Source organism: Grus americana, chromosome 17 (genome assembly GCF_028858705.1).
Source record: "Grus americana isolate bGruAme1 chromosome 17, bGruAme1.mat, whole genome shotgun sequence".
In the NCBI taxonomy this organism is placed as follows: domain Eukaryota; kingdom Metazoa; phylum Chordata; class Aves; order Gruiformes; family Gruidae; genus Grus; species Grus americana.
The window spans coordinates 9837460-9850034 of record NC_072868.1 but is presented as its reverse complement, the minus strand read 5'-3'; the positions used below and the strand labels follow the sequence as shown (position 1 = coordinate 9850034).

The window sequence follows — 12575 nt, the reverse complement described above, 5'->3', positions numbered from 1 at the left end:
TATAAGGAAAGCAGTTAAATTATTAGGAAGAAGCTCACACTGCCAACTGTTCCTCTTCTCTGTCCGGGCTTTGGAAACTTCAGTGAAAACCAGAAGGGGTTTTATCCTCTAAGTTATTTCAACCTTTTCAACTAATTAAACTTATGATTAATCTGAGGATGGCCTGTGGGTGCGCGGCAGAGGGAGCGGAGCAGGGGAGGCTGGCGGGGGAGCTGGGATCAGCACCGCACGGTGCTCGTGTAGGCTTTTCCAGCAAAGCCCGTTTCCTGGAAGCCAAGCAGGACTCACGTGCTGGGGTGTTTGAACACAGTTATAAAGGTCAATATTTACCAGAAAGATCCCCCATTGTCACATTATCTGTGAGCCCATATGAGGAGAAACTTTGCTGTGCAGAAATTCCAACTAACTCAGCACGAGGGGACCGGGGTCGGGGGGGACACTCCGCACTAGGGCAGCAGGGGGGCCTGGGGCCAGGTCTGGCGCTGCCGATAAACCGCCTGCAAACGGCACCGGTGCCCAAACGTCGCCTGCCTGGGAAGCTCCCAAAGGGATGCTCCAACCTGCCTCTGCTGGGTGGTAACACACCAACAGCCAGATGCACACCGAGCCACCGCCAGGTCAAAACCGCCTCGGCAGAGCAAGATAACAAGACGCGAGTGCTCGTGAGATGTCTTGGAAGAACAAGTCATGCTGACAGTGCCGAGCTCGGGAGCTGCCGGATGGCACAGGGCATCACCCACCCTCCCCAGACCCTCAGTCCTGGTCGTGCTGGCTGATGGCTGGGGGAGCCTGGCAGCGCAGAGCTCATCTGGCACAAGCTGGGCTGTCCCCAGATACTCAGCCATCCTCTCCTGCTCCAGTAAGCTGGGGTCTGTGTCCCCCCCCACTGCACTCTGGCATGGCACACGCGTGACAGACACCCATCGTCTCCCCTCCCCAGGGCTGGTCAGACACGGTCGGCCCACGCTCAATGCTGGGAGAACCACGGGGGCTCAGCAAAGCATCACTTCTCGGGAGGAAGGGGAGGAGCCGGGCTGCTTTCCTCACCCTTGCACCACCTACACATGGGGGTGTTTGACCCCTCGGAGTCACAGCGGTGGGATCTAAGCTCTTGCAAACCTCTGGGTGGGAGCAAGCCTACAAAAGCATCCACCACATTTGCCCTAGCTGAAGGGACAAGGGATCTGTGCAGACTGATGTCCAGATGTGACAAAGCACTCACAGTGTTAAATAACACCCCCAACCCCCCCAAAAAAACCCCAAACCCAAACACCCCTCCCCTGCACTGGCATTCAGCAGGAAAGATGTTTCCTGGTCTCTTCTCCAGGCCAGGGCGAGCCCAGCTGGGAGGGCGCGTGCGGGGGATGACTGCCCAGGCTGTGTTTATCAGATGGCGTCGCTCAGCGCGTTGACGTGGGGAGATGAGCGCAGGACTGAGCACGGCTGAACTGCAGCCGCTCTGCTTTAACCTCTGCCAGTGCCTGGACTCCATCTCAGGACCGAGGTCTTCTATCACAAAAAATATGCAGAAAAGGCACTTCTCTCTCTGGAAAAATCACCCAACTAAACCAGCATCCAGGATAACAATTACCAGCTTCTTGCCAATAATATCCTCATTTTCCCTCCTTCCCCTCCCCAACTCTCCTGGTAAATACATATTTGAAGAAGCCAGGGTGGTGTGGACAAAGAACGGGAGGCAGTTCCCTCACTAACAACCCTCCATTCCTGTTCTCCTTTAGACCAAGGACACCAAATGCTGAGTCAGGACTAACTGCAATGCAGCAGGACGGGGATCCCTCGAGGAGCCGCAGCCAACACCGGAGGCTCCGGCTGCTCCAGCCTTTGACCCGGAGGTTCCAGCTGCTCCAGCCTTCGACCCGTCAGCACTGGGTGTCCTGCCCTCCCCTCGGGGAAAAGCACTACGCTGCAGCAATACTTCGGTTCTCACAATACTCCGACGGAGACCCTCCTCGTCTCCTGCCCTAGCTGCTCTTGGACCGTGCCATCGGCACTTCGTTACTGCCAAGGGACTCGGAATCAAGGCACGCCTGGGGACTGAACTGCAGCCCACTGGAATGAAGCAGCTCAGCAGGGCAGAGAATAGACGTGGTGAGAACTGAGCATCGGAAAGGGGAGTTGCAGTCCCCTGTGCAGCCTCCTCTGTAGGATTCCAAGGCCAGGCTTGACAAAGCTGCGAGGGCATTGCCAGGATCAGTCCTGGCTCGGTGCAGAGGTGTGACCCAAGGGTCCCCTCCACTGCTTTTCAGCCATTTGCTTCTCTTTGTCCCTGGCTGAACTGACCCAGGGCAACGTCGGGATCAGTGAACTGCTTCATCCCCAGAGCCCAAAACTGGGGTGAGCCGGTTGCCAGTCTGGGATGCCCAGCTGCACGTCTGCGGTGCCAGGCAGATGGGAGCAGACATCCAGGGGCTCCAGAGCTCCAGGGCCATGAGGAGCCATGAAAAGGCAAGTGCTTCCCCCAGGATCAACCCCGTTGATCCAACCTGCCATGGATGAATAATGTGTCATTGCAGCAGGAAGAGCCCACGACATGTCTGTGGGCAGCACAGGGAGGCTAAAATCCCCTCTGTTATGTCAGCCTTCCTTGCACGGGGGAAGTGCGTGGGCACTTCCACATAGCACATGTTTCGGAGTGCTTTTAACAACTCCTAGCTGGGGGAAAATATTCCTCTTTTGAACCACAAACTATTCCTGGCAGCTACTCAGCTAAAAAAGAGCTATAAAAAACCAAACCCATTCAAGGCAGAAGATGTAGGCTCTGTGTCATCATTGCTACAGGCTGGGAAATGCCTGAGAGGGTCACCCTTGTTGACTTCCCTAAGTGACATCTGCAAGGCTTAAAAAAACCTGCCTGCAGTCAGCACAAGTGCCCCAAGGCACGGCTCGTGGCTGACTAAGCACTTCTTCGCTCGCCACAGCGTCTGGTTTGATCTGGGGAGGGACCTGGGGCTCAGGGTGACACGATTAGGTTGACCTGAGAGATGTGAGCTTCACCTTGGCCGCACCGGCCGCAAATCCCAAGGCAGACAGGCTCATCCCGCTCACATCCAGCCTCGCCGTGGCTCACGGAGGCTGGTTTCGGTGGGCTGTTGTGTCATGTGAATGGCTGATGATGTGTGACCATGGGGCGAAGCACGTGCAAAAAGTGGGCAAGGGTAAGCGGAATCAGAAGATGATGGTCTGGGACTCGCAACACCACCTCTCCTCCAAATGAGACTACGAAAAGACACTGGTGACAGAGAATTGTATAATAAAATAACTTCTTTGGTTTCTTTCTTTAGAAAATCTCTCTCACACACAGTATATAAACAGGTAGTTTAGAAATAAATTTAAATCTAGCTGCACCAGGGACTTCAGGGGCACCCTTCACTCAACGTGTATCTCAGCAGTAAACTCCTTTCTCAAAACAAAGCATGACAAACAGACGCAAGTGAATCCTCTGTGGGAAATACTGTCAAATAACTAAAAAATGCCCCCAACAAAACCACACAGTTTAAAACAAAGCCAGACAGTTGTCTAAAAAAGAGGAGCCAAGTTCTTCCCTGGTAAAAATGACCCTGGCCACATGTTTCTCTTCTGATAAAATATTGACCTTTGCCGAGTGCTGGAAAATCAGCAGCCAGCACCTAGGGAGCTCCCAGGAGCTGCACCGGCCACTGGCGCGGGGATGCTGCTGCTCACGGCATCGCATCCCAGAGGCAGCGATACACCCACATGCAGAGCAGGACCCACCGCAGCTGCCACAGCACACTTAACTCTGACCCATCACTCATCTCTAGCGTTGCATTTCAAGTTATGTTTGGAAAGATTAATAAATTAATGAAGCCACAGAAGGAAAAAAAAAAACCAAACAAAAACCTCCTGAAAAGTTCAGTTCATTCTCTCAGTACAGGAGGAAGCGCTCGCGGACCTTCTCCTCGATGGAGTGCAGCTTGGCAACTCGCAGTGCGTCCAGCAGCTCCTTGGTGATCTCGTAGTGCCCCTCTTTCAGGTGGGTGAGGAAAGCCCGGAACTTCTCCTGGATGGCCGCCCTGGTCTCCAGCGCCTGCTTCCTAGGCGAGCGCTCCAGGATTTGCTGCAGGCGCTTCAGCTTTCTGATGGGGATGTTCTGGTACGCCACGAAGTCTATCATGGCTTGCTTGCAGTCATCATCTCCTAGAGCCGGTGGGAAAAACATGCCTGGAGGTTAGAGGGAAGGTGACCATGGGACACCAGGAGAGCAAGGCACAGCCCCACTGAGCCTCTCCAAGGGACATCTGCCCCATCCCTGGAAACATTCAAGGTCAGACTGGACAGGGCTCTGAGCAACCTGATCTAGTTGAAGATGTCCTTACCCATTGCAGGCAGGTTGGACTAGATGGCCTTTAAAGGTCCCTTCCAACCCAGTCTGTGATGCTCTGACATTGTCCTCACCTGGGCACTGCTCTCCAGCCACGGCTCGGACCGGGGGTCCCAGCCCAGCGAGCCCGGCCGGGAAACCGGCCACTCACAACCCATCCTCCAGATTCGGGAGAGTATTTTAGCTTGTGTGGCCACGTACAGCTGCCAACACGAGCTGGGGACCGCCTGCCCAGCTCTGCCCACGCACACCAGTGCCCAGGCAGAGTGCAAGTCCCTGCCCGAGGATGCGGCAGCGTCTGGCTTGCAGCGGGCTCATCCTTTGCTAAGCCAAGGGGAAGAGGGAGGGCAGCCAGCTCGTGGTGCCGGCAGGCGTGTGGTGGAACAAGCAGGTCAGGGTAAGTATTTTGCAAGTGGAAAAGACGATGTTGGAAGGAAGAAGGAGGAGGGAAGCACCGAGTATGGCATCGTTAACTGGCCGAGGCCCATCTCTGCCAGGTGACCGCCCTGGAAGGCTGGGTCAAGCCCTCCCTGCATGCTGAATTTCCCAGCAGTGGCCCATCCCCTACGGGGCAGTTAGAAAACAACGTGCAAAATTTTCTGTAATTTTGAAAAAGGTAAATATACCTTCTCCAGGCTCATCCCTGCTGGGGAGTACGGGAAGAGGGAAACTCCAGAAAAAATTAAGTAATCGCAGTTAAGTATTCAAACATTATTTTTCCTGAAAGTTTCTATTTCGCCGTGCAAATTTTTACGTCGCAGGACTGGACAAGCCCCAGGCGCAGCCCACATCAGGGCTTTTGGACAGACCTGGTCCCAGCTGGCTGAAGCGCTGCTGGAGCGCGTCCAGCATAAGGACTGAAATCACAAAGAATTTTCAAGAGATGAAAGCCAAACGATTACTCAATCAAGAAGAGTGCCACTGTAAAACTGGGAATGGTTTTCACTGGTTACAGTGAGGTGGGTCAGGCTCCCTTGCACAGACTCTGCCTCTCCTGCAAACTTGGGGTTCGTATTGAATTGCTCCTGCAGTTGCTGTTGCAGCAGGGAGGAAGGCAGGTGCCCACGCGCCTCCCGAGTGAAATCATGACGAATCGGAGTTAAAAATACCCCTCGGCTGCCATTGCTCACGGGCCTCCTCTCGCTCTATAAATAGCCGAAAGGCCGGTCTGGCCGTGGGTGCCGTTGCCTAAGGAGTGGCAGCGCACGTGCTGCTGACACTGCTCTCACCTGACCGCCCTCCCTCCCCGGGACCGCGTCCCGCTGATGACAGAGCTTTCCATCTCCTTGCTCCGGCGGGAGCAGGCTCCTGGCAAGGAGCTCGTGGTGTGAGTCAGGGTTCATAGGGAGAAATGCCCTGCGTTGGAAAGGCAAGAGCTCCTCTCGCGCGCTGCTGGGGGGGAACGGCCTCCTTGCTGCATCGCCACGGAGGAGAAGCTCTTATTGAAGCTCAAGCTTCATCTTGATAGAAGAAATTAATTTTTTTACAGTGAGAAGAGCCAATCACTGGGACAATCATCCCTGGGATGCAGCAGAGTCCCCATTGCTTTTCAGGACAGGGCTGGATAATTTCATCCAGGTTCTCTTTCCCATGAAAGTTTGGAACAATGAACTTTCAAAGTCCCTTCCAGCCTGGGCTGTTCTATAGCTTGGGCTGTTCTATAGCTAGGACTGATTTTTTTTTAAATTTATTTTTTTATTTTATTTTCTATTTTTGAAGCCCAAGGGTGCAGGCTCACTGGCACCCAGGTCAGTCACGTTGTATTTGTGCCCTGTGCGTCTTGGCTGGATGCTCAGAGTAGAGCGGGTGGTTCAAAACGAGCCGCTTGCCTCATCTCAACTGATATCAGGCCCTTGAGATGGTTTTCAGTCTCTTTCTCATCCCATAACTTGTTGGGGTGCACGTTACAAAGCACCCCAGAGCCAGCCCTTTGCCCTTACCGTGCCCAACACCGTGTTTGCACTGTCACAGTGACACACTTGACACCGTGGCTCTACTTTTTCACCTAACAGTTCAAAATCCACCTTACACTGAGCCCCGATGAACTTTGGACTCTGCTCCATTCAACCTGCACAAGACAAGGTTACAGCCGCAATAAAAGCTTCCTGGAAAACGGGCTGAAAGCCCGTGAGAAGCGAGTGCAGGAGGCACGCCAGCGGCCGAGCTGGGTGGCTCAGCCCTTCAAACCACATCCGTTTACACGACCACCAGCCATCGGTTATCACTGCAATCTATCAGTTACAGCCAAACCGCTGCCAAACTGTCCTCGTGTCCTGGCATTCCCAGTTATCCCAGTCCCTGCTAAGAACCGGCAGGATTTCACTGCCAGCTATCTGTTCTCGCTGAGCAAGGAGCCTGCACAGGCTCTGGCCGAGCTGCGGCTTTTGCTTAAGCCCCGCACCCTGCCCTCGCCCTATGTGACCGACCCTGGAGAAGAAGGAAAGCAGGCTGTCTGTATTTTATCTGTAATTACTATAAATTATGGATCACTCCATACTTTTACAAGCTCAGTTTGCATCTAAGTAGATAAAAGTCGCCAGAAAGTTTGCTCTCGCCCTGGCAGCATCATGGTCCCAGCATCATCCCCCCGCCCGCGGCTCACCTGGTCCCTGCGTGCTGTTGCTTCTCCCCAGTCTGCAGGAGGTGCAGAGGGTGTCGTGGTACTGGTTGCCCTGCACGTTGGTCACCTTCCCCTGCTGCTCGCAGTCCTGGTGCGGCTGGCACGGCTTGGTGCTGGAGTTGGAGGAAGAGAAGAAGCCGCGGGGGCAGGCGCGGCACTGGGTGTTCTCGAAGGGGGTACCTGCGCACAGGGAGGCAAGGGGACCGTCAGCATGGGGTGACAAACTGGCAAGGGAGCAGGGGCAGGAGCTGGGGACGATGCTGGCAGAGCAGAGTGCCAGACACCATTCGAGCACGAGGGTGACTGTTTGGAAATGATCGTTGCCTGCAGCTCCCCTGGGAAACGTGTCCTCTTGTAGGGCAAACAGCGACGCTTTCTCCAGTTGTCACCAAAGCATTTGGCACAGGCTGATAAATTGTCATGAGCCTCCAGACACAAGAGATCACTTGTGGATTTGGCAGTGTTAGGTTAACAGTTGGACTTGATGATAAAGGTCTTTTCCAACCTAAATGATTCTATGATCTCATCTGCTACTGAAAAACGCCACCTCCTGGGTAGGAGACACCAGCTCGGACTATGGGTAAGCCGAGCGCCACACCAGCCTTTCGATTCACAGCAGAGTCAGGAGGCTTTTGGCCAAGTGAAAGTAAAAGTCACTGAGAAGGTGAAAGCTCTTCTCGCTTCTGCAGCGCTGCAGTTTCCCACCCAGGCTCCGGGCCAGACCCGCCGCTGTTTGACAGGGACGGTGGCACACAAGGGAGATTGCACCAGGGTGTCTTGCACGTTCTCTGGGAGAAAAAGGAACAGCCCAGACGGCAGCAAATTTCATGCTCGTTTTCATCTCCTCATCACATATCAGGTTAAGAACAAGGTTTCTACCTTGTCACAACTCACTTTAGGCCATTGCTTTGGCTTTACCAGGAGACGTCCCGGCCAGCTCAGCTGATGACCCCAACACTTGAGGCTGTATTTGCAAATGGGAAATCCAAACAAAGCCCACGTCCCCAGGGGAACTGCACACAGCCCAAAGCACCCGTCCAACCCGACAGCCAGCGAGGTCTGCCCACTGCCCCGCAGGCACCGCTCCGCAATCACAGGGTCCGCATCGTCCCCATCCACATACGAGCACTCGCAGCTCCGGGGCTCTGCCCACCCACGCTGGATGCTCCGTCCTTGCTGCGGGGTTCAGATGTCTGGCCGGGGTGCCATCATTCCCCACACGAGAAGCCGTGTGTAAATAAAGAATAATAATAAAAATTTTGCTTCTCCTCAAATGCCCCAGCTTGCTGGCATGGCTCCTCAGTCCTACAGAAAACCCTCCAGCCAAATTTAATTTCAAAGGGATTCCCCACATTGTTTAGAGATCTAATTCACCATCGCTGCATTACTGCATTTTGTAACAATCATGTCCTATAGAAAAATTAAACCCCAAACTTTATCCATAAGCATCAGCTGAAGACAACAGGTATTTCTCCTCTGGGAGCCTGGAGCTCTTCTGTGCCATGCATGGAAGGACTTCAAAAACCTCCACACTCCAAAGCATGAAGCAAGATAATTCTGGTTTTGCTGATGCTGCCCAGTCTGTGTGATGATACCCAGCTAGGGTTTCCAGACAGAGCCTCGTCCTCCGTGATTCAGGGGCAGGTGAGAGGGAAACCTGTCACAGGCAACTTGTCTTTTTAGAAAGTATGCTGGCATACAAATGGGGCAACCAAGGGACCAGGCAAATTTGTGCTGGGGAAATAATGGAAAAATAACCCCCCTAAAATCTCTTGTGACTTACATCTTGTCAGGGGATGGAGTCTTGGACTTGTGAATCTCCCCCAGATGTGAATCGAAAACAGGCTGATTTTATTCTTTTGGAACCTGTCCTTGTATCTATTTCATGTTTTAAATACAGTCTCTCCAAATTGCTCAATAGAAACCACAAACCCCAGCCTCAGAGCTACACATGTTTACCAGCCCTACCATTGCATCATTAGCAGCCCTTTTCAGTCCAGATAATTATCATTCCCTGCTCCCTGGCTACCTGCCTGCAAGGAGAAGGGAGCTGACAGAGGAGCAGGAGCCGCTCGGACCTTTCCACCTGCCGAGAGCCCTGGCAGGGCGAGCTGCTGCTCCAGGGATGGGTGAATCACGGCCCGGCTCTGCCTGTTGCAGCAGGTGAAGCAGGTATCCAGGATTGCTGCATGCCATCCAAGTGCGGTGCTGAGGGATTTCAAAGGTTTTCAAAGTGAAAGCAGAGGGAAAACGCAAACAAAGCACTCCTTGGAAAAGAAGCCAGGAGTAGTTTCACATGCCAGCAAGGACAGCACTGCGCTGGTAAGCAAAAAGAGAGTAAGGTCAGGCTATGGGTGCTCATTAGCTGCTTTCTTCTTGGTTTTTAGCTATAGCGGAGATCTTGGGATGTGACAAGAGCCTCGTGAGCACGCGCACCGCTACCGCAGCCACCTAAGGTACTCACCCAGTTTCTCTACGCCATAGCCTGGCAGACACTCGGAGTGCCTGATGCAGAACTCCATCTCCGAGTAGTAGCCCTCCTGGCACTGACAGACACGGTTGTGGGTGGAATTGCACTGCTGCACCTCCACCTGCTTCTCTTCACAGATGACGTTACAGTACCGGCACTTCTCCAGGTAGTTCCAGTACTGCGTGTAGTGCAAATCCGGGCAGGGTTCACACACCGTCTGTCTGTCCCTGGTGCAGTGCTGTGCCACGAAGGTCCCCGGTGGGCACTGCTGGCAGGTCAGCTTCTCATTCGTCACAGCATCTTTCCATTGGTAAGTGGGTTGGGCGCTGCAGCCGAGCTCAGCCAGGAAAAGGAGGAGAGGAGCAAACATCCACTGCAGCAAAGAGAGTGCAAAGAGCCCTTAGCTCATCCTCTCGCAGAGGCAGCAGCAACAAAAGCGGCTGCTGCGTTACAGAATTCATTACAGTTGTAGATGCAAGAAATTATTCTCCCACCTCATGCTCTCCCCAGCCCCAGCTGCAAAGAAACGGTGGTGTCAGGGACCAGCCGCTGCCCCCTCCGTTCCTCCCCATCGCCCTCCGTAACAAAGCATGCCTCCCAAACCCCTTTTGTGGTGCCTTCGCCACCCCATTTCTCTCTTTCAGTACTAAAAGCAGCTCCAGCACATTCGCCTCCTCTTTGCACCCCAGTGGGTTCCCCACCACTTGGGTAAGACCTTTGCAGATCAAGGAGCAGAAGGGAAGTTTTCCAAACCAGCAAATACAAGTGTGCTCCATAGGAACTCCCAATTTTTTTGGAAATCCAGATACTCAGTATAGGACAAGAGAATCCCAGAGTCCTGTTTATCCTCCCTTTCCTTTTGAAAGCAGGTGAGCCCAGCCTTAAGAGCAGATGGTATGTTACCTTGGATGGATGCCTTATATTCAGCATGTAGCAGAATAGCATAGCACCGAGGGCTTCCGAGTGCCGTGAGCAGAAACCTGGAGAGACAGAGAGTGTTCCTCAGAAGCTGGCGCTGGCTCCGGGGACAGCAGCTGTGTTGGAGCTCCTCTCTGTAGCAGCAATGCTGATCCAGCTGTCTGGCTTTAAAGCAGAAAGAGACAAGATAAGAACTGTTATGAAAGGCTGAGTTTTCTCGTCTGCTTTTCAAGCAGTCCTTCCTCCGAGAGAGATGCCAGCTCTCCCCAGCCCAGGGACAGAAGCAGAGTCTTATAGCGCGGCGGCAAACCGGCTCGCCGGTGGAAGGCTGTGGCCGTGCTCCTGACGCACTCATCGCCCCGGCATGCGTAAGCGGTCGGGGGAGGAAAGTCAACCCTGGCCCGGGAGCCAGGCGGGGACCCAGGGCAGCGGCTGCGGCCAAGAAGGGAGCAGAAGCGAGCGAGGTACCGGGGCAGCAGCCAGGGCCTCTCTCCCCACCCCACCCCACCCCCGGGAGCAGCTGCCCCCCCCGCCCCATCCCCGGGAGCGGCTCCCCACCCCGCACCCCCGGCCCTTACCGCACCGATCCACGCCGCTCCCCTCGGCGGGCAGCACCTTTATAGCCCCGGCCCACGGGAAAGACCCCTCTTGCGCAAGCGGCCGGCAGCATCCCGGCCCGCCCGGCCCCCTCACCCCCTCCCGGGCTCCCGGCGCGGCGGGCACCGGCTCCGCTTTCCCGTCCCTGCCTGCAGCCCGCTGCTGTCCGAACGCCGCTTTCGTTCCCGTTTCTGCTTTTGCGCGTAAGAAATGGAGCTCTCAGGGCAATAACTTGTATTTACCTGCGCGGAGCAAGGAGGCAGGTGGGATTTGCACAGCCGCCAGTTTTACAGTGGTATGTTGAGGTGTTGGGGTTTTTTTTGGCGGGGGAAAGGCAGGGAAATTCCCCTGCGAAGGCTCTGTTCCCTAGCTGTAAATGCTAACTAACTTCCCAGTAGCAGCATTTGTCTCTCGCTGTTGGGGGCACAGTTTGCCCCCCAAACACAGCCCTGACGTTCCATCTCTTGCCGTGGCTGCAAGCAATGAAAGCAGGGCTGCCGCGCTGTTCCGGCTGAGAACACGAGCAAAGCCCCTGCTCTGCCTGGGGGCTCCAGTGTGAGACCCCCTCTTGCACCCCATGAAGGCACTAACCCCACTAAAACAGCCCAATTTTTTGGTGGTTAGACAACGCATTCTTGAAGCTGGCTCAGAGCTTCAATTTTCTGCTTTCAGGAGCACCGTGGGTGACACACTAACTCTGTCGGAAACATCGTGAACAGGCATTTGTGAATAGTCAAAAACAGATCACACACTCAAATGGCAAATGCAAAGTCTCTGGAAACATGAAGGAGCCATAGTGAGGAGGTGAGAGGATGAGGAGGTTTTTCCCCTCAGGAGCCAGCAGCCAGATCATTTTGCACATCGTTAGAGAATTAACATTCGAGGATTTGCCTTCTGCAACACCAGAATGAGCCTCACCTCCAGCTGTCTGTCACTGGATCTGCTCTCCTGTCCTGGACAGTGAATCTCTTGGGATTTATTCTTAACACTGTTAAAGATCAAACCTACAAGAGCTAAATGCACAATTTACAAAGAAAGAAAATCAAACCCAGTTTTCTGCTACCCAGTAGGAGAAGTAAACACCGATGTCAGAAGGAAACCAAAGCTCCTTCCAGTAAGGACAGTTTCTACCCATCATGGTTAAAGAAAAAACTCTGACTCTAGCTGGAAACAAAGGGGCTCAATGTTTCAGTCTGAAAGCGCTGCTGAACAAGCAGAGGGCAGGGACTGGGCCACGTTTGTTTGCACTCTGCACAGAACAGGTGATGGGCTGATTTTCACAGGCCCCTCTAAAATGGATTTTAGCTTTACTGCAGGTTTATTTCAGTTACTTGTAGCGCCCAGAGTAATCTTGATGATTTGTAACACCTTTTGACATAATCCCTGAGCCAAGGACTACTGGGGCTTTGCTTCATCAGTATGCATCATCTCCATAAATAAATGTATCAGTTAATTTCCCAGCGCTCCCCTGGGACTAAGGTGCATCCTCTGGAGGATATTTTTTTGGCAGTGAAACTCGCTGCTAGTTTGAATGAAGCACGAAGCCCCACACTGCAGCTTACCTGGCTGGAGAGTTTAAGCGAGACCTCTTATCCAAGGCTCACCCCATC

The 12575-nt window shown here is 53.8% G+C and overlaps 1 protein-coding gene across 1 annotated transcript; it reads right to left on the bottom strand.

The window, feature by feature from the left end:
* Positions 1-3254: 3254 nt before the first annotated feature.
* Positions 3255-10744, bottom strand: TNFRSF6B (TNF receptor superfamily member 6b). Its single transcript, XM_054846005.1, has 4 exons — positions 10354-10744; positions 9445-9823; positions 6963-7160; positions 3255-4176 (listed from the first exon to the last, which is right to left on the bottom strand). Exons 1-4 carry the CDS (start codon positions 10393-10395, stop codon positions 3905-3907), a joined length of 891 nt encoding a protein of 296 aa, XP_054701980.1. The 5' UTR covers positions 10396-10744; the 3' UTR covers positions 3255-3904.
* Between the last annotated feature and the right edge of the window lie 1831 nt (positions 10745-12575).